This window comes from Solenopsis invicta, chromosome 12 (genome assembly GCF_016802725.1).
Source record: "Solenopsis invicta isolate M01_SB chromosome 12, UNIL_Sinv_3.0, whole genome shotgun sequence".
Lineage (NCBI taxonomy): Eukaryota > Metazoa > Arthropoda > Insecta > Hymenoptera > Formicidae > Solenopsis > Solenopsis invicta.
In genome coordinates this window covers 5,942,280-5,965,222 of record NC_052675.1, presented here as the reverse complement: position 1 = coordinate 5,965,222, position 22,943 = coordinate 5,942,280, and the positions used below count along the sequence as shown (strand labels likewise).

Here is a 22,943-nt window from a genome sequence, read left to right as displayed (position 1 = left end):
CACAAAGACAAAACGGAGAGTGATTGCAGTAGCAATGTCGTTTACAAGATTTTTTGCAATAATTGCGATGTCACATATGTAGGGCAGACGAAGAGACAGTTAAAACTAGAACAAAAGAGCATATTAATAATATTAAACTTGACCCTTAAAAACATTCAGTTATAACAAACCATAGAATATTCTTTGACCACTTCTTTAATTGGAAGGAAATAAAAATTCTTGACACTGAAGAAAATTCCCATAAAAGATTAATTTCGGAAATAATACATATAAAACAACAAACAAACTAACTAAACTCACAGAATGATACAGAACTTCTTTATGATCCCTATTTTTGTTTACTTGACTTGTTCAAAGACAACACGGATATACATTACTAATTTTTGCTCAACGGTTCTGCCTCACTTGTGCTCCGTCTGTCTCGGCAATAAGATCGTCGACGATGGCAAACGATCATATAATTATTATTTGAATATCTTTTCAAGTAAGCTTTTTAATGTTTTTATGGTCAAAAAAAAATTTTGTATAGTTCATGTAAAACAATAACTCCATCATCAATATACAGATAACAGACGTGATTAATACTACGCTTGTCAAATAAATTTACATGTAAAGCCGCGAGTGATTTCGTGAATTTCATCATGTAAGAAAAAATTGTGCTGTTGGATTATGACTCTCTTCATTCCACTAAAGAAGGGACGGATTAACAATATTTGCACACACATGCATACACGCAAATTTACATTCGATGCACGAGATTGCCCGTTTGCCATAAAAATTCACAGACTGTATGCGATACATGCGACAATTTCACATAGTTTAAGAAAAATTTGTTATTTTTAGATATTTAAAATAGAAGCAAAAAAATTTTTTTGTAAAAATGACTGAATTGTATTATAATTTGAATTGAATCTTATATGCTGATAAAGACTAAGTAGAGCCAAAACGTTCTTATATAATTGTTTATTATTTTATTGTAAAAATCAAAATCTTGAATTATATTATTTATTTAATTTGGTTCGTTAATCTGACTGTCTATTATTATATTATGTGTTTAATCACAATACGAGCGTCTCTCTAAGCTTTTTATTATTTATTTTATTTATTTAGATGTAATAATGTATTATGCTTCAAACTACAAGTCTTACAAGTCTCACAGTTGAAAGACATTGTGCAGCAGCGTGACTACTAGTTTTGAGACACGCCTTTTTATTTTTTCAATTCTACATGGTACAGACAATTTTAAAAATGATGGACAAAAATAAATAAATAAAGTGACCTTTGTCATAAAAACTTCATGTGTGGCTTATGGATGCTGCACAACTGATAGCTGATCTACAAGATGTTAGTTGATTCGTTTTTGCATTTAAATTCAATGCATTTTCTTTAATAATAATTGAGTCTAACGTTTGACATGTTTTTAATAGAAATTCTAAGAACTGATCAATTTTAGGCAATTCATCTGAACATAACGTATCTTCCTAATCCCGAAATGTTGTGGGATCAATTTTATTCCCCAAAATATAAATAATCAAATCATCCCAGCTATCAACTGGACATTTTAACGATTCTAATGCATTTATGTGTTTTGTCGTAATATTTACTAAATTTCTGAGTTCAGAATGATTCTCCTTTTTAATGCTAGGAACTTCAAGAATTGCTTGTATATGCGTCTGGACAATGACACGAATCCGATCGTATCACTCTGATAATATGCGCTATACAACTGCAAAATTCTCGCCAAATCCAATGACTCGATTGCGTTAGCCGCTTCGCTTGCTAATAATGTGCGCAAATATTGAAATTTCTCTACATCAGTTGACGTATTATTTTCGGAAATCATGCTTGTGAACATTTGAAAAAAGGGGGTCCATTCTGAATATTTTCCCGAAAATATTGGCAAGTTTAAAGGAGGAAGTTTAATATGAGATATTTCTTGTGACGGCTGTTGATTAGTATTAACATTTGCATTTGTTGTTGTACTTAAACCCCTTAAAATTTATTTATTAAACTGCACATTCAAGTCATTGCGTCAAAATATGTTGCTTTGAACGTATTTTGCTCTCTTTCCGCAATTTCCTCCATCAACTTGATTTTACACTGAATCTCATCATATTTATTCCAAGAATTCTCTAATTTGTCTTTTCTAAGCTGTAGTTGTACATACGTCGCTTGATTCATTTCTTTAATTGACTCAACATAATTTTTTATGCGCGTGCATACCGCCTTTATTGACCTTTGCTTTGCTTTTAACGAATTAAGATTCATTTTGTTAAATGCGACGTGACATTGAGTAATGAATTGACAATTGCTACTTATGATAAATCTGACTATTTACAGTTGTAGTGAATTGTACTCTTACATTAATCTCTATTGTTATAAGAATGAAGCAATTTCTACGTGTTGTCCGTCGTGACTGCTATCTTTACTTCATGACTTATTAATGCCGTACATTGTGCCTTTGTACCTCTCGCTTGAAGAAATTGCTGCTACTCGTTCCTTGCTGCAACCGATAATGTATTCTTTGAAATGTTGTACGACAAGTCGCTCTTCCTTTCTCTCTTTTTCCCAATCTCGATGCTGTATTGTTACTGCTAATTGCAGTTGTTTGATATTTCGTATCCTCCTCGCAAGTACAGGTTATGCACCTTCCCAACACGCTCGGACATGCATCCGAATGTGCGTGCCGTCGAAATATTGACGCCTTGCACTGCCTCTTTGAATTATTACGATGACCTCGTGTAAATGAATAATCTTTGTTTGCCGTACCAATATTCACGTGAAATCATGTCGGGATATGTATTCCCGCTTGCTTATTTGGTCTAAGATGAACGAGGTAGATTAATAACGGTAAATTTGTTACAATAGCAGTTCACATTTATTGTAATCTGTAATTATACTTTTGCTGTTACAAACTGCTCAATGTGAAGTGTGGTAAATCTCGAGGAGAAGAGACCGATCGCCCGTGGCGCGAGTGCATGTTGCTACTAACCATCGCGAAGAGAGATGAATGGATCCAAAAGGTAACGATAGCGCCTAGTAACAAAACTACATGGAGCCATGGAGCCATAAACGGCAATTTAAATTAAACAGAATATCTTACACCATTGTTACTAATAAATATGGTACATATTTATGTCCTAATATAATATTGTAGTTTATATAGATTTAATTGTTTGCAATTTTGAGAAAAACGGTACAGAGGTAATTGCTAAACATAACTATTGTATATTTTCAAAACGTCTGCAATAGTGATGCAATTGAACAACAGTTAGAAAGACCTTAACACATAATTATTACCACAGTCATATTTATATTAAATAATTCCATATTTAAGTTAGTCTAATATAACAATTGACAGATATGACTCCCCTTCATGCTATTGCTGCAACCGATTTATCAATTTACAACAAATAAAAGTTATGAACGTAATTCGTTAAAATGTTGGAAAGTGTCTAATTTTATTTTAAATGCTTTTAACAATTTAATGTTAATTTTAATGTGAATATGTAGTTATGTTTAACAATTATCTTTAAACCGTTTTTCTAAAAGTTACAAACGATTGAACCTGTCTATATCAAGAGTATAAATATGTATTTATTAGTAACAATGGGTTAATGTGGGGACATATATTTTGGCGGGAATTATACGTATGGGCTATTATAGGGACACATTTTAGCGGGAACTATCTTAACACATTCATAATTATAACCATAGTCATATTTATAATAAATTAACCCATTCTTGCTGATAACTTCATGTTTTTGAAATAGATCGTACAAGTTCGATGGTTTTTTGTTTTGAAAAAAAAACAATATAGACATAATTGTTAAATATAATTATATTTTCAAGACATAAATGTCTGTAACATTGATGCAACTGAACAAGAGTAGAAGGTATTTAAAACTTTAGGTATGTTTAGCAATTATCTCTAAACTCTAATTTCGAAAATCACGAAATTGACTATAATATAATGCAATGAAAAATATTGAATGGTAAGGAAGTACCGCTTCTCTTAAATTAGGGAACTAACGATACTCTAATATTGTATCTTTCATTGCATATTCTTGTAGCTTATCTCGAGACCTTTCCAAAACACTATAAGAAAGTTTATTTTTGTTAAGTACTTTCCGAGTTATAACGCTTGAAATTTACAGTACACTGTAGCTTTCAAGCCTCACAACTCGGAAAGTATTCATGTTTTGAAAAGGTCTCGAGATAAGCTGCAAGAATATGTAATGAAAGATACAATATTGGAGTATTGGTAGTTTCCTAATTAAAGAGTAGCGGTACTTTCTTATACAATAAAAAGTAGGCAGTCCTATTTAAAAAATTGAAGATGTTCTTCATACAACTATACAAGGTCAAATTAATGACACCATTTTATGACCCCCTCGAAACCATATAACTTTTGTCTGAAACATTTTCTTGTAAAATACAAGGAAACGGAAATATTTGGGATGATAGATTAAAATAGGACACCCGTACAGTTATCAGCAACAATTGGTTAATATGGGGACATATGTTGGCGGGATTTGTACGTATGGACTATTTTAGGGACATATTTTGGCAGGAACTATCTTAACACATGCATAATTATAACCATAGTCATATTTATAATAAATAATTCCATATTTAAGTCAGTCTAATATAACAGTTGACAGGTGTGACTCTCTTGCATGCTATTCTTGCAACCAAGTTATCAATTTACAACAAATGAAAGTGATGAACGTAATTTGTTTCTAAAATGCTAGAAAGTGTCTAATTTTATTTTTGATGTTTTTAACAGTGTTAATTTTAAAGTAAACATATAGTTATATTTAACAATTATCTTTAAACCATTTTTCTCAAAACTACAAACAATTGAACATATATATTCTATTTTGAGGGCATAAATATGTATTTATTAGTAACAATGGGTTAATGTGGGGACATTATAATGACAGGCTCTTATAAAGACATATTTTGGCGGAAACTACCTTAACACATTCATAATTATAACTATAGTCATATTTATAATAAATAATTCCATATTTAAGTCAATCTAACGTAACTGTTGATAAGTGTGACTTCCCTGCATGCTATTGTTACAACCGAGTTATCAATTTACAACAAATGAAAGTTATGAACGTAGTTCTTTTTTTGAAATGCTGAAAATGTCTAATTTTATTTCCAAAGCTTCTAACAATGTTAGTTTTAAAATAAACGTATATATTTCTAATATATGTGTTAAAATAGTTTTCACCAAAATATGTCCCCATTAATATGGGTTAATACCTATTGTTGCTGATAACTATATACGTTTTTGTAATATACTTTGCGTCATTATATGCTTATTGTTTAATGGACATAAGGTGTTGAATAATGTCAGATGGAATAATGTACCAATTGTGTATTTCTCTAATTTCTAGAGAAATTCATGGTTGGTACATTGTAAGAACGTGTGTGGTAATAAAACAAACCTTTGCTAATAAAATTACACACATAATATTTAGATTTTCCCGTTCTTTTTGCTCCTTTATTAATGTATAATATTTAATTTTTCTTCTTCTTATAGGGATAATAGTTAATAAATATAAATACTTTTTATAAAAATAGAAATTATTTCCTTTATTATTGTTCTAGTTGTGAGAATAAAGAAAGCAAGAGTAAAGTTAGAAAAACGTGACTGTTACATTTTATGCACATGTGCTAACATTTGAACTCCTATGTCTTCAAAATGTACCAAAGATAAAACAGTAGTAACATGTATTTGGTTTATTATGAGAACTTACCTTTCGGCAGACATTTTGTTCTCAAAAATTGCCAACTGTGAAAAGTGTAATTTTAAGGACAGTCCTCAAAATATACCAAAGTTAAAAAAAATAATGAGGATGGTCTTCAAAAATACTAAATGTCTTCAAATTATACCTAAACTGTGCGTGCGTGCGTGCGTGCGTGCGTGCGTGTGCGTATGCGTGTGCGTGTGCGTGTGCGTGTGCGTGTGCGTGTGCGTGTGCGTGTGCGTGTGCGTGTGCGTGTGCGTGTGCGTGTGCGTGTGCGCGTGCGCCCGCGCGCGCGCGCGCGTGTGTGTAGGGTGTGTAGGGTCCCAAAATTTGCGCATTCGGAGTGCAAGACGTGATACTTTATGATAAAAAAAAAACAACTTTTTTTTGTAGTAAAATTGCATGCGACAAATAGTTTTTGCAGGAGAGCACGTTAAAGTAAACAAATAAGCGTTCCTGGTTCTGCGGCGCTCAGGGCCGTCGCGCGCGCTTCTTACTCACTTGTACTTACAATTAGTCGTTGGCTAGTGGTTGTAAGTAATATCTTAAGATGCTGATACGATTCTGTTACTATTACTAATTTTATGTAATAATTATAACATTAAAAAATTAATAATTTTTAACAAGTTCTTTGTTTTTTTTTTTAATCTTTATTTTCGGATGAACCTACGAAATCAGATAACTTTTTATTTATTTCTTACGTAAGAAATAAAATCAATATTTAATTTATTAACTTTTCATATTTTAAGCAATATGGAAGAGATTAACGGTCGACATTCATTGATTCTACATTCTTAAAATGTTCTAACTAATTATAACAGAATCGTATCAGCATCTTAAAACATTATTTACAACTACTAGCTAACGACTAGGTACAACTGAGTGAGGAGCGAGCGCGCCGGCTCTGAGCGCCGCAGAGTCAAGAACGTTTATTCGTTAACTTTAACGTGTTCTCCTGCAAAAACTACTTGTTGCACGCAATTTTACTAAAGAAAAAAGTTGTTTTTTTTTATCGTAAAGTATCACGTCTTGTACTCTAAATGCGCAAATTTTGGGACATCCTATATATTGTGACGGTGCAACTTGTGCTCGTTGTTTGTTACAAGGGCCGTATGGCCTAACCGCAAAGCGCGACACGGATGCTGCGTCCTTCCGGCTCTGGAGCAGGCGCGTCTCCCTTGGCGCGATCGTTTAAGAGTGCGTGTGTGATCGTCTCTGTATGCTGTCCCTGCGTTCGTTATTAATTTCCGAATAAGCAACAGATCGGTCAGAAGAAGAGCTGGTGACTACGAAAAGCCACTTTGTAATAATTGAACGTCTTGTCCACTCGGAGGGAAGCGAGAATCTAGAACCGTTACCGAGGGATTTACGAAGCACCCCAAGACGCGGAGGCTCATAGGCAGAGGAGACGCAGAGTTACTCTACGGACAGCCGGGGGAAAGCCGCAATAAGGACGGCCGTGCGGAAATCATATAGAGTCACGGGCCTGAGGCGGAGGCCATCCCCAAGACGAAGGATTCGGCCACTCGAAATCAGTTCCCGGAGGCACTGACGACCTGCACGATTGCCGATTTTGAGCCTCGCGCGCTAGAGATGTCATAGGCGCAGAGCAGTAACGCAATACGCATCTTGCCAAGACCTAGCCGCCTGATAACGATCAATGCGGAAGCGGCAGCGGCAATAAGTGCAACTCCGCGGGGCTCCTGCAGAATCGAGGATCGATACTTACTTGTTCTGTGAGCGTGCCCGGGGCTGGAGCAATTATAAAGAAGACAACAACCGATTCCGAGGACGCAGAGAAAAGAAGTTCCGTGCCGCGCTGCATCCGAAGGGTGAGACGAGCGTCGTCGACACATTGTAAAGTCATTGATTTCACGATCGAATGCGGGTGATGCTGCGACGAGCTAATTAAAATAATGTTCTTCCGTAATCATTTTGCATTTGCGTATAGTATTGTAAAGTCTGTTAGAGTCACAATTTCTGCCGCCGCGACGTCGCCCGCCCAATCCCGCCGTTTGACGTAATTTTCACTTTTCCGGTATTCGCCCCTGTGTTGCTACAGCCAAGCCATTGTTGTATCGTAAATTCGTGTGATTATACGTGTGAGTTTCGTGTTTCCGGGTGGAATTTTGCACAGTAGCGGTAATACTTGTAAGAAAATCAACAAATCCTTCGTCTAGCGAGTACATGAGTTATCTTGCGATACTTATCTTTGACGTGTGCACTTTCTTTCACGGAGGCCGTGTCGCCGGAATTATTGAATTTTTTCGCGTGTCATTGTCGCACGGCATCGCTCGATAATTTAGCCGCTCCGCGTAACACCTCGCGATTTTGTGACGCATACCGCACACCAGCGAACCGCGTACGAAATCTTGTATCTTTCACTAATACGAGAATCTCGAAATATACGTTGTTACTTTTTTATTGTTAATTCTCGTCTAATTATTATGTGATTTTTCCTCGCTCTCTTACTCACTACCTGCCTACACCAACTCCTCCGTGCCTCTACCGACTTAGCGGGAGTTGCCGGCTTGCCGTACCGTCAACGTTCACGATGATTAATGTCGATAATCGCGTGTAAGAATTAGCGATTAAAGAAGAGTGGCACGTTCTCTCATGCCTGGCGCCCAATCCTATCGCGTAGATAATTGTGAAAGAAACAATTGTCGCGAAGTAGAGTTACACCGTGAACGAACGGCGAAAAGTTGTGTCATGCACGTAAAAGCCTCATCACAATATATATACATTGAACATTACATTTCATAGAGTTTTTATTCTCATTTATACTTCTCGTTGCACAGCGCTAGTCAATGCACTTTTGACATATGTAAATCAAAATTTTAATTAAAAGTTTTACCAATAAAAAGAAGGTAGCCGATTCAACATTTTATAATTAGAAACTTATTGTTAGTAATCTACAGCAGTTAGTAATTTACAGTAATCTCACAGGTAAGCACAAAGAATGTTAGAATCACAACAATATTCTAATAAAAAATAATCAATTGCAGCATGATTAGTCAAAAAATTTATTTATTGATGGGTGTTATAATAATTTTGCTCATTTGTTTGATTAATTTTATATCAATCACTGGGATTATGTTTTTTTATTTTTAATGAGTTTTCGCTTTCCATGAAGCTTATTGTAACAGACTTTACACCTGAATAACTCATAAAATAATACTCCATGTGCGAATAGATGGCTTAAAAGTTATTTCTAGTGCCGGATTCTCGCTAATAAACCTGTTCTTCCTTCCATGATCTTCCTGGTTTGAAATTTTACATTTTTGAGCGAGCACGCATATCATTTTCACAGGTATGAGTCATTCTTAACATTGTTGTGATTCTAACATTCTTTGTGCTTATTTGTGAGGAAATGTTTGTTGATTACTAAGTTTTTAATCATAAAATGTTGAATCAGCTACCTTCCTTTTACTGCTCAAATTTTTAATTAAAATTTTGATTTATATACATATGTCAAAGTAAAAAGCACTGTGAAATGTAATCGAATTGAAACACTACAAAACGCGTGATATTAGTATAAAATTACTTTTTCAAAAAAAAGGGTAAAAATGGCGCCAAGTGTGTAGGTGTACCCCTTAAATCTTTGTTTTTTTTTTTACAAAACCCAAGTAGTATTATCTTTGTACATTCATTGAAAAAATTTTCTATTCTAACCCATGTGGTATTCTCTTTAATTTCTATACAAAATCTAAGTGGTTCTATCTCTGTATTCTCATTGAAAACTGATAATGCAATCGTGGAATGAGCGAAGCGATATGAGTTATTGAAAATACTTGTCTTTATTTGTGCGTTACAAGAGAGAAGGTGGCTTATGCCATGGAGTGTGTAGATGTATGTATGACAAAAAACGAGTGTTAAGGGGGCGTACAATATGCGCAAGAACTGCTTGGTTGCCAGGAATCAGAAGGCGCGAGATTTTGCGGCGCAAACTTCTTTAAAAAATCTTCCTATTCCTAACCCAAGTGGTATTTACTTAAAAATAAATATTTTAAGTAAAATTTAATTTAATAAATTTAAATAAATTTAATTTAACCTAAATATATTTCTTTTCAAAAAATGTATGAAATCTTTAAATTGCGCCAATTATAAAGATAATATATTGCTGTTTGAAATAACTGCTGTACTACTTTTAACAAATAAAATGCAAGTGATAACATTTCCATTTTTTTAATAAAACCCAAGTGGCGGTATTTTTAATTCCTTTTAAATAAAACTCAAGTGATACTATCTACGTATTTCTATTAAAAAGTTTTTCTGTTCTAACTTAAGTGGATATACTTAATTTTAAAAAGTTTCAATGGAATATATAACATTTTATCTCAAAGAATTAAAGAGGAAACAGAAATGAAAAAGTTTTATTAAAATAAACAATTTTTAAACTACACAAACTTGGCGCTGCTAAATAAGAAAAGTAATAAAAACATACAATCAAGTGGTTTTTTTATTATTTACCTTTTTATTTGGCTATACACATTTCGAGTTATATAAAGTTAAAACAATATTATAGAATTTTATTAATATGGTTGTTTAAGCAAAATATTTATATCGAAATATTTCTTTGATAAATCGATTGTTATTCTAGAGAGCGGTGTCTAGAAACATTAGAGACATCATTTTATGTTTGTTATTTAATGTTAAACAGGGATAAACTGATATTTTTAATGAATTTCTAATGGTATTTCTAAAGTTTCTGAACGCAGGAAAATCCTAAATCAGAAAAATTCTAAACAATGGAAAATTCAAAATATATAATTTTGTAACAAGGTACTCTGTATTTTTTTTAAACTAAACTAATGTTTTAAAATTATTTTTATAGATAGTCATATTATAACCACTTTTTTCTTCCATCGATTATGCGTGCATTAGATTTTTATAAATTATGTCTTAAATAATAAATATGTCATTACTTTGAGTCTAGAATCTGTCATACAACAACTTTGACGAGTGTAATCGTTCAAGTTTCAATAGAAAATATTAATTATAAACAAAATTATTCAATAAAACAAAAATTGGTGCTATATGATTCTCTTCTTTTCTACCACCTTTTATTTATAATCTTTTAAACCTGTTTCAGACGGCATGTCAAATGTGTATCAATTTTAGCTAATTCGTCCTGTCATGTGTATAGTATATTTCATGTTGTTATAAACTAAAACAATATTGCAAAGGTCACTTCAATAACCTTTTGGCGTAGCATTGGTAGTTATGTTGGTATACATTGATCATGTTGTTTACATCCAGTTTTAGAAAGCTTTTTGATAATGTTTTCAGTGTAGACACAAGGCAGTCGAAAAATTTTAAACCATGATTTCTCGTTAAGGCAATGCTGGGATGACGGTGAAATTTACTCGACGTCGGTACTGCAGATTGCTGCAGATTTTTCTTTGATAGATTGAGGGTCGTGTGTAAGGCAAAGAGTAAAGAGAATAGACTAGCTATTTGTCAAATGCACTCATTTATCCTTGTTTTTCGACTTTAGCACCTCTAATGCAAGATTTCTCAACTACCATGAACACAATTTCTGCTCTTCCATCAGTTCCACGTGCAAATTATATAAATAATTTTCAGACACTATATTTCTGGTACTACATCTTCTAGGATCATTTTGCAAGCGCCGTATTATTCTTTTAGTTAATTCACACTTTGCTAACTACTTATTTTATACACACAATGTCTAAAACTTTTATATGGGACACATATTGTCACTGCTGAAGCCGATAATTAAACTATAATTTTTTAATCTTTCGTTAAACTATAATTTTTTAAACTTTCGTTTTTTGTATTAAATTATAGTTAGCAAAGTATGTTTTTGTCACTACTTTAATTGTGGAGACGGGTTTTAAAATCTAAAGCCAATTAAGAAATATGAGTATCCAAAAATAAGCATGTATAAAGACCAACATCGTCTTAAGTATTGCATACGGAAAAAAATTGGTTTATCGTGAAATTAGGGAGAGTCTAATATATTAAAAATTCAATAAAATCGGTGGGATTACTTATAGATCCTTCCTGAGTTACTCTACATCACAATAATTAAATTTTTTTATCAAAAGATCAGAAAGGAGTTTTTTTTAGAACCTATGAAATAAAAATGAACTTTTTAATACGGCTATTAACTTATTTAGGTGCCGTTATTTAATCCTTAAACACACTGATCCTGTAAAATACGAAAACACATTTTTGGGTCTGAGAGACTTTTTTAATTTTGAGAAGCTATAACTTTGATTACAATCAATATTTTTCAACATTTTTTTTTTTTAATGAAAGTTTAGAATCTCAGAGTGTGACTGCACAATTGGCATTGCCGAAAAATAATTTATTGTGAAGTTATAAAGGAAAAACCATTAAGCAAAAATGAGAAATTGGTCAAAAATTCACTTTCCCTTCAAAAAATAATATCTTTACAACAAAAAACTTTTAAGGACTTTCAAATACGGCGTTTTAAAGCTAAAAAGTCACACTTTCAAAATAAAATTTGGCAAAGTCATTGCTTTTAAAAAGTATAATTATGTAACATGGAGAATATGAGGTATTTTTGGGGATCTAAAAATTCACTTAAAAAATAAATCATATCTTTACAACAAAAAACTTTTAAAAACTTTACAATACGGCGTTTTAAAGCTAAAGATTCATACTTTCAAACAAAAAATTATATCATAGTCATTTCTATTAAAAAATGTATTTATGTAATAAGACGAATATGAGGAATTTTGATTAAATCGTGTCTAAAATTGAAAATTGATGTGTTTCATGATATATTTCGGAAAAACTCCTTTTTCTACAGCATTTTATAGTATTCCAACTTTAGACAGAGTATATGCGAGTAACATCCGCGAATCGACCTGTTCGAACGTATTTTGTCCAGCTTTTTTATGTAAAATGCTCGCAAGAAAGGCTTGCACACTATATGGGTTGCATTGACCCTAACAAAATTTTGCTGCCGTGCCGTTCAAATTTTAGTTGACCAAAGAAGTTGATCAACCATATCAATCGAAAGAGGAGATTTCAAACTTTTTTTACGTCTTGGTTCGAACCTCCTATTTCATTCCGTCTTCATATAGCAAGCGTTCGAAACTTTATATGGAGTCTCTCAGACCCACTTACGTATTTAAGGGTTAAAACTTCTGTAGTAACATGCGCTTGAGAAAATTGTTAATATTAAAGTTCAATTTTGCTTTCTTGAATTATTTATTCATATATACGATTTATATGATTAATTATAAATAGAATTTTTATGTAATACATTTAACTTTAGAATAAATGTTATATAATCAAGCTAACAATAACAGATTTCGGTCAGTATTCATAATCCGTTCTTAAGATTTTAGTCTCTTTCAAGATCGTTGTAAGAATAGTCTTAAGGTGCTAATACAGCTCTGTGATTCTTTTATGACAGCTTAAAATTAAAATGATCTTAAATATAAGAATGAACTATAATTAGAGCATGCTATCAATTTTTGATGCCAAAAAGGCAAATTGCACACATACACTATAATATACGAGAGTGAGTCAAAAATTATCCGGATTTTTGTAATAAAACATTTTGTGAGTTGTTGTATCGCCTTCTGCAAATGCATGCTTACAGTTGGTACTACTGTGGTGATGTGTGCCTCACTCGACTTTGATCGCAACAGTGTTGAGCCGGCAGTAGAAGCGTAAACATGTCCGCTCCGCTAGCAGTTTGCACCAAAGACGAACAAAGAATAGTGATAGAGTAAAAGGGGCTGAAATTTATTGTAGATTTTCAGCACAATACGAGGACAGTACATTGTCCCGGAAAAGTGTTTTTGAATGGATCGAGAAGTTTAAAAGTGACCGGACAATTGTGACGCAAAAACAGGGAGCAGAGTGTCCGTCCGTTGATTCATTCAAAAAACTTGTCCAGGACAATGTACTGTCCCCGTACTGTGCTGAAAGTTTACGATGAATTTCAGCCCCTTTTACTCCTTCTGACCAAAAAAATCGTATCACTGCCCTTTGTTCGTCTTTGATGCAAACTGCTAGCGGAGCAAACATGTTTACGCTGCTACTGCCGGCTCAACACTGTTGCGATCAAAGTCGAGTGAGGCACACATCACCACAGTAGTACCAACTGTAAGCATGCATTTGCGGAAGGCGGTACGACACCGACAAAGTGTTTTATTGCGAAAGTCCGGATAATTTTTGACTCACTCTCGTATAATGATGTCAGTAAATTGCTATCACAAATACAACAAAACTTGCTGATATACTGTGCTAAGAGATTTCTTATATGTGCAAATCCTACTTAATTTCTACCACCAGTCTGCTGATATGGCAGGTAGAATTAGACAAGGTACGTGTTGTATTACGAAGATGCACTAACAAAATAATGGCACTCGTGCACGAATAAGATATTTTTGACATAAATGCAAGATAATAAATATAACGTTTGATGATTCGATTATATATTCTTAATTCTTTAGTCTTATATTTGACACATCATAATGAATAACATAGATTGTATTATGAATATTGTAATTACAACGCGATTTTTTCAAAGTTTTAGTTGTAATCTAGTTAAATAGATTTGAAGTTAAACAGATTAGATTGAAATTGCTAGATGATTTCTTCCATTTCAAGTATAATAATAAAATTATTTGTTTCTCATACTCATCATATGCTCTTTCTTGACTATATTTTTTTGTCTCCTAGTTTTTAACAATGTATTTTTTTTCTCTCACCTGTCTTCTTAATAAATGGAAATATTGCGCTGGTTCACTGGGATTAGCAATATGTATATTAACATCATCGCCATCGGTACTGTTTTCACTACTGTCCGTTAATTGTAAGAATCTTTCAAGTCTACATGAACTATGCTCTGGACCAGCACCATCATATCCATGTGGTAAAAGCATTGTTAAGCCACTACTTAGCATCCATTTTGCTTCTCCGTTTGTTATATATGTATCAATAATAATTTGTGCTCCATTGAAGAAGTCTCCAAATTGAGCTTCCCAAATAGGCAATGTAAAAGGTGATGCTATACTTATACCGTATTCGTAACCTAATACAGCTTCCTCAGATAAAATACTGTTAGCTACCTCTAATTTGCCAGTTTGATTATCAACCATCGAATTCAGCGGAATGACGATACCTAAAATACATATGTCTGTATAATAATTATAGTCTCAATAGACACTTATATGTATAATAATTGTCTCAATAAATCAAAATTATGTAAATATTTATTTTTGATTAAATATCAAAGTTCACCTCCAGTAGATTGATCAACGAGCATTGCGTGCCTCTGTGAGAAAGTGCCACGGCCCACATCCTGTCCACTTAATCTTACATTATATCCTTGATATAATAAAGAACCAATTGCTAATGCTTCAGCAGTCGACCAATCCAAAGTATTACTGTTCTTAATCTTTTTTAGACGATTTTGAATATGATTTTTTAATAATTGTGGATGAACATCCTACATTAGAAAAATAAGCGATTATGTTTTATTAGTCATACACAATAGATGGCGATTCCTAAATAGGGTAAGGTTACCGATATCGCACCGGCTTTTAAATCGCATCATTTCGCATATAAATTCAATCACAGTACTTGTATATTCTTTGTGGGATTATTTAGGAATTACATAACATTATCATCATGCTTTATTGTACTCAATATGTTAACCCCTTGTCCTACAACGAGTAAGACTCGTAGTAAGAAAAGGCTAAAAACGATAAGCATGAGCCTGACTCGTGGTATTTCGTTTGGACCAAACATAAACGTAAACAATAGGAGTCTGGCTTGTGGTATTTCATTCAGGACAAATGTATACTGAGAGAAACAATTAAATATAATGTTGCTTTGACCAAACAATTTGTGGCTTTAAATAATTATTTTTATACAACAAATTACAAAAAATTTTGTTAAATGTAATTAAGTTTTTGGTACCAATAACTACAAAATTCATTTGATCATTATTCAACCAAAAGTTAATTGATCTTACCAAACAATTTCTCTCAGTGTAAACAACATTAGTCAGACTCGTGGTTTCTGTTGTTCTCGATATTTTCTTACTTTAGATATACGTGTAATTCTTCGTTACGTTCACACGTTTAGGTTATAATTCCCTAAAAGAATTAGACTTATACATTTTCGAGCAAGTTCAAGCACGGCTAAACAACTAAATGGCTCGACGCGTTACTAATCTTCTTGTTTATTATAGCTCGGGAGTTAGCGAGTAGGACAAGAAGTTAAGAAAAATAAAAACTTTGTTATTAAAATTTAAAGAAAAATTGTAACTTTGCTGTTATTTTTTTGACACATTTCGTAGCTTGATTACAAAGAAGGTAAAATAAATAACCTAGATTTTGATAATTTGTAATGATTATAATATTATTAAAATCAGATTAGTAAAATTCAAATATTTTTGTACTCTTATTTATAAATTAAATAAAGTTTTACAAAATGCTTTAGTTTCCTAAATCACACGTACCATTGCTTCTATCGTCATTAGATACATCAAACAGAATATAAAAATCATACAAAACATACAAAGCGCACATTGTAACAATATTACCGTAATATAGAAATATTATTGCAATATTATTGAAAATTTGTCAAAATAATGACATTGATGAAAATTATATTTAGTTTTGGTACTTATCTCCAATATTAATAAAATTATGCTTATCTAAGACTTTTTTAATTTGAGAAGAAAAAATCTAGCAGAAAAAATATCGCTTTGTTCCAAAAAATTGAATATTAATCTGTAGTGCGATTTAGGAGACCTGTTGCTTAAATCCAAAATTGCACTATTTAAAGGCTTATTAAAAATCAATAATATATAAAATTCAGAAATAAAATAAATATGAAAGGAGAAATGTACTTTATTATGACGTAAGAAAATTAAAAATGTTCTTTATAATTTTTTCGTTATAAATCTTTATGTCAAAAGTGGTATGATTTTGACAATTGTATTCTATTTCTGTTATCTTCTAAATAATATGAAAAAGTTGGAATTATTAATTGAATATTGGAAACTGATATTGGTCAAGTATTAAAAATAATTAAATATTGATGAATACTAAGCACTTGACACTTAGTATAGGATTTTATCAACTTGATATCCATATGAATTCTACGTACGCGTGAACACTTCCATGTATATTTTATTACATTTCATTAACATAGAATTACTGATGAAATTTGATGGAGATTAAGATGGAGATAGGAGACAGTAACGTGAATTTTATGGAAATAAATTCACATCGACTTATCCTATAAAATTCATGTAGAATTATTGATTGAACTTATAGGGGATAAAAATAGGAGATAGCAATATAGAATTCATGTGAGAATTTTTTTTATCTGTGAGGTTATGATCCGTTTAACAATAAATGGTTATATTTTTGAACAGCATATATTAATTATTTGAAACTTATGCTCGTGCTTTTTTTGATTTTGAAGCCCAAGATTTCTTTTTTGCACATAGTACTGTTAAGAAACTTAAATGTAATGATGGCAATCCAAACTTACGCGCGTCTAAGAATTATCCGGCGGCAATACTAACGAGACAAATGCCGGGCGAGGGCGTGCGAGCCGCATACAAAAACAGTTAGTTAGTAACAACCATAATAGCGGGTAGCGAGCGAGCACGTGTATAATGAGCAAGCAAACCATTCTGGTAAAACATTTCTATTTAATATATTATAATTATTTGCACACACTGTGTTTTCTCTCACTCACTCCTACATAAATATTATTGATAGGTCCATGAATAAAAAAATCTTGATTTACATCCCAATGAGCAGACAATATTTTTAAATTGTTTTTTTAATAAAAATTTTTTTGTATTTAATTTAATTATTGTATTATATTGACATACATTTTCTAGTTGCATTTTTATTTAAACAAATAGCGGAAAAGTTATTCCGTATTTGTGAAAATAGTAAAAACTATAATTTTATGTATTGTTGCATATCCGTCCTGAGGAAGCAAATGTTATTGATTCGCGCAAGGCAATCGATGTGCGCGACAGAAGAAAATTGTGCCTTGCCAACTGTTGTTGTTGTTGTTGTTGTGTGTTTAGTCTTAGTCTGCTTCTTGTAAAACGAGCTGTTATTTATATTTTATTAAAGATCGTTAGTTTGTAAAGTCTATCTTATTTTATTATTTCTAAAGCGCGTGTGTGCAATCAAAGTGCGCGAGTGTACGAGTGTACGAGACGACCTACCCAGTCGTAACATTTTGGGGTCTCGTCCGGGATAGGACGAGCAAGACGAGCTTTTTCTTTTAAACGAGTAAACGATTTTCGAATTATGGCTTTTGTGCATACTCCGAGGAAGGGGATGTGCATGCGCTCTTTAGGAGCGACTTCACGATCTCCGGGAATTGTCGAACAACTGAGCGTGCGTTCTATGGGAGATTTCGTCGAAAGGACGATGGAAGATATCGTTGAGCGTAAGACGGAGAATGCTAAGACTTCGGACTCCGCGGAGTTGTTGCGAGCTGCGTTGGAGAAGCGATCCATTTGTCTACAACGTCGGGAAGAGTTAGCGACGTTATTTTGTCAACGCGATGGGAAACTACAACGTCTTCGGAAAACACAGCTAAGTCCTTCCAAAAATGTTTATTTACGTGCGGGAGGTTCTGCTTTAAATGTTAGAGACTCGTTGTGTCCGCGTTGCTTGCGAGGAGTCTTCCATTAGATGGTCGAGGCATGTTGTGTCCGCGTTGCTTGTGCGCAAGAAGTTTTGCGTTGAATGAACGGGAAAACGCGTTGCGTTTGCGTTGTTTTGGCATATCTTTGGTTGAGGGAGAAGATATTTCTGACAAACGCATTTTACAATTGTATCTATATCTATTGATTTTTATCGTTTTAATTGACTCATGGCGTATCGTTTTCTCTTAAAATTTTCTTGAGTAAGAAAGAGAAAATGAATGAATGAATGTATGAATGAATAAGTATTTATTTTGTCCTAGGGCAAGCTCTCTAAGGACATTCAGAAGTAGAACGTAGAAAGTAACAATATTACAAACTAAGATCAAACGAAGTTGCAGGAGAATAATAAGCAACAAAAGAAGAAAGTAAACTATAATAACAAAACAAAAACAAATACAAAAACAAAAACAAAAACAAATAAAATCACATAATAATAATAGCAGTAAGTAACGTTGAGGAACGCTACGTGCGAGCCGGGGGGGGGGAGGCATTGCAACACGGCCGCGGCTCATCAAATAGCCGAAGAGCGAGCGCTTAAAGGCGCTAGTTCAGGCGGCCTCCCTGACGACAGAAAGAAGATTATTTCATAAGGAGCACGTAGTCAAATGAAAGGAACGTTGGTACGTGGAGGTGCGGCAGAAAGGGACAGCGAGATCGAGGGAAGAGGAGGGGGAGGAGCGCAGGTGTGAGAGAGGACGATGAAGAGGACAAAGTTTTTAGAGAGATAGGGGAGAGACGAATTAAGGATGATAGAAAATAGGAGGCAACATGTGAGGTACTCCCTCCTGTTATCAGAGCTGAGCCCAGCCGTAGTACCCCAAAATGGGCTCATCTTTGCAAAGATTGTAAATAAACTGCACGTATGAGTTCATTAGGTGTCTTAACTTTAATTTTTGTTGCCCCGACAAATCAGTAAAGAGGGCCGCACAGTAATCAAAGACGGGGAAGATGAGAGCCGTGACGAGCTGAGTACGGAGGCGCAAGGAAAAGCAGTTGGAGAAAGCCTTTAGCCGCCAAAGGATTTTGTTGACGCGGCTCAAAGTGCCATGTACTTGCTCCGATCAACTGAGAGAGCTGGATAAGTAGATGCCGAGGTTTGTAACCTTGTCGGTTGATTCGATTAATGCACCGTTGAGATGTAGTTGGATGCGAGAAGAGGGAATGTTGTTAATGAATTTAGAGGACCCCAGGAGCATGGATTTAGTTTTGCGAGCGTTAAAGATGAGGGAGTTGTTTTCAGCCCAGGACTCTATTGCGGCAATGTCCGCTCTGACCTTAGCGAGAGCGGCGTCGATATCAGCAGGTAGAAAGTGAATGTAAATTTGCAATTCATCCACGTACAAGATGTGGTTGCAATGACTTAAGACGGATCTGAGGTGGTTGATGAAAAGTGAAAAAAGCAGGGGGTCAAGAACCGGTTGTAGGTCAGTAGGTGGGAGGAAAGTTGCTCAAAGGCAACACGCTCGAGCACTTTGCACAGAAAGCAAAGCAAGGATATAGGGCGGAAATGGAAAGGTTCGGAGGGATGCTTTGATTTAGGATAACGTGAGAGAGTTTCTAGGAGGAAGAAAAGGGAGAAGTGCTGAAGGATCGGTTAAAAATATCAAGGATGAGAGAAAAAATAAACGGAAGACACATTAAGATGAGGCGACCTTGATGTCATCAGGTCCGGAAGAGTTAGAGGTGCTACTGCGTAAGGCACGCAGCAGAGCATCGGGTGTAATATGAAGGAAATAAAAGGTGGAAGGATCGGCTAAGACCGAGGAAGAGACAGAAAGGCAAGGGAGAGGAGAGAGAGAATGGGGTGGGTTAGAAGGAGAGATATGAAAAGAGCCAGACGGAAAGACAGGAGGATCGGGTGAGACGAGGTGAGCTGAGGAGAAGGTGTTCAGAATTTCTAGGGAGAAGTTTAAGTGCGGACACGGGGTCTCAGCGGTGGCGAGGTTCAGAGAGCGCAGATCAGACCACAGTCGAGCGGGGCTAGAGGTCGAGCTAAGCTTTTTGGTCAAATAGGTGTTTTTGGCGGACTTTATAGCGAACTTGGTTTGGTTGCGCAGCATGCGGAAAGTCTCCCTCCTTGAAGGAGAGGGGAGGCGGAGCAAAGCTCTCCTAGTTACGTCCCGCCTTCGCAGGAGATCTTGGATGGTGTCATTTATCCAAGGAGCGGGGGGTCTCCTTGCTATGAATAATTTTAGCGAAAAGAGTTCGTCACGAGCAGAGGTCAGGAGTTGACTGAAAGCGAGAATCATGTCATCAACATAGAAAAAATTGCGAATGCGTAACCAGCCGAGAGATAACAGGAGACTGTGAAGAGTCTGTAGGTCGGTCTTGGAATGATCGCGGGTGGTGACAAGGCGGGGAGGAAGGCGATGGATGAGAAGGTTGAATGATACCTCGATGAGGTCGTAGTTAGACAAGAACGGAACAGAAAGCTGATGGTGAGACGTTATGAGGGAGAGGCTGCTAACTAGGCAATGGTCGATTCTAGTATGTGAGGTGGTGGTGTGGTGAGTGTTGCTGAAAGGAACAAAGAAAAGATGATTGGTGGTGCAGAAATCCAAGAGAGACTCTGTGTCGTGAGTGGGGCGGTTGATGTCGATGTTAAACTCTCCAATGATGATGGCGTTGTGGAAAAAAAGAAAGAATTTTTCAAAGTCGGCTTGGAAGATAAAGAGATGACCGATTTTAGGAGGTCAATAGATGACGACAAGAAGAAAAGGACGGAAAGCCTTAAAAAAAATGCAAAGTAGCATGTATTCAGGCTGGCTATTGGAACCGGGGGACGCTGCAAAAACAGAAGCGCCGATGTCGCCGCGCACGTAAACGCCAATCCCCCTTCCCCCCACCCCTCGCGATCGAATGATGCGATAGTCGGGAAGGGAGACGAAGTTGTTGGGAACGTAAGGCTTAAGCCAAGTCTCCGACATAGGGACAATGTCGAAAGTTTCCTGGTGGAAAAAGTCCGCAAATTCAGAGAAATGAAGGAAAAGCAACTGGCACTTCACGTGGCAGAGACGCAGGTACTCCGAAGGCAGACGGGCGACCTGGGCAGACCGTCAGTCCTTTCTGGGCCGCAGGACCCTAGGGAACCGCGTCCGAGTTGATGTTAGGAGGGGCACCCCGTGGGAAGGGACCGAGTGGAGCCGACGGCGCGGGGGTCGATCGCGAAACCAAAGGAGGCCGCGAAGGACCAGCGACGCTCGCAGGTACAGAGGAGTGCGTGACACTCGAAGACGGTCCGACATTAACCCCGCCCGAAGAGGGCACCGGCGCCTCCGAGATCAGCGATTGCAAGTGCACGCGGTCACGGATACGGATGAGGGGAGGGGGGAGGTGTTAGCGTGACGCCGAACATGGATGAGCCCATTTTTTACCCACGAGCAATGCAGGCGTTCCTCCCCGATAGCGCGCCTTGCCTCGCCAAGGACTTCACGGATACGAGGAGAAAGCCGCTTGTTGATGTCAATGACTCCATGTAAAAGATCAGGAACGTCGGATTCATCTAGCATCTCCTTAGCTCTCTTTCCGGCAATCCATTGATTACGAGCGTCGCAGGTCAGCTTGATAATGATAGGACGAGGTCCTCCATTTTTGACAGGAATGCGAAAGCAAGAAATTATATTGCCTGAGGCGACTTCCACACCAATGGCAGCAGCAATGCCCGATACGGTCTCGCGCAGGGTTTCAGAAGGTGGTTCACTGAAACCAAAGATAATAAGTTTTGAGCTCAGCTTGGCCCGCTCAAGAGTCTCCAGCCCAGCCTCGATCCCCTTGAACTCCCGCCGGTCACTGAGCAGACCGCGTGTCTCAAGGGCATCCATGCGCTTACCGAGAGTATCCTGCTGCGCCTTGAGATCAAGGATGGACGCGGTGAGAGTGTTCGACGTATCAGAGAGTCGCGCGTCAAAGGCAGCGAGTTGAGGCTTAATAGTAGAGAGATCCAGCAGTTGCGTTTTTATAATGGAGAGGTCCCGGTGCTGTGTCTCGATGCGCGACATCTTGGAGAGCAGAGCAAACAGAATGGAGTCAGAATCGGACTCCGGTGGAGCAGAGTAGACGGTCACTCGGTGTGAGAGCGGCAAGCCGAGAATGGCAGGGTTTCTGACAAATAGGACAGAAGATGTCATCGGGAAAGGTAGCAGATTCGGTGGAGAGCTTCATGCACTCCACGTGGAAAGTTTTGCATCGTGCTCGCATTGGATTGCTGTTGTCGCCGACAGAAACCTCCTGCACACTCGGCAGGTGAGAGGCATCTTGATTGGCTGGAGATTGCTAGGCCGGCTTGTGATGTGTTGCAGGACGCATTTGTGATCGTAGAGCTGGTGGGTTTAAGAACGCGCTCGGGCACGCGCTCGCCGGCGATGGGTAGCATAACGTCGAAATCACTCAGACCAAAGGCGCAGGCGCAGGAGCAGAATGTCGCAAAGAGAGACCCATAACCTCCAAGAGTAGAAGGAGCCAAGAAAACA

At 36.1% G+C, this 22,943-nt stretch overlaps 1 protein-coding gene across 3 annotated transcripts in view; it reads right to left on the bottom strand.

Moving 5' to 3' along the window:
- LOC105199284 (probable 2-oxoglutarate dehydrogenase E1 component DHKTD1 homolog, mitochondrial) overlaps nucleotides 1-22,943 on the bottom strand; it is a 266,253-nt gene that overhangs the window by 85,751 nt on the left and 157,559 nt on the right. For all 3 annotated transcript variants that reach the window (XM_039456078.1, XM_039456076.1, XM_039456077.1), the window contains 2 exons: nucleotides 15,021-15,228; nucleotides 14,489-14,901 (listed from right to left, as the gene is read on the bottom strand). In XM_039456078.1, coding sequence (XP_039312012.1) covers nucleotides 14,489-14,901; nucleotides 15,021-15,228 — 621 coding nt within the window. The remainder of the gene's footprint in view (nucleotides 1-14,488; nucleotides 14,902-15,020; nucleotides 15,229-22,943) is intronic.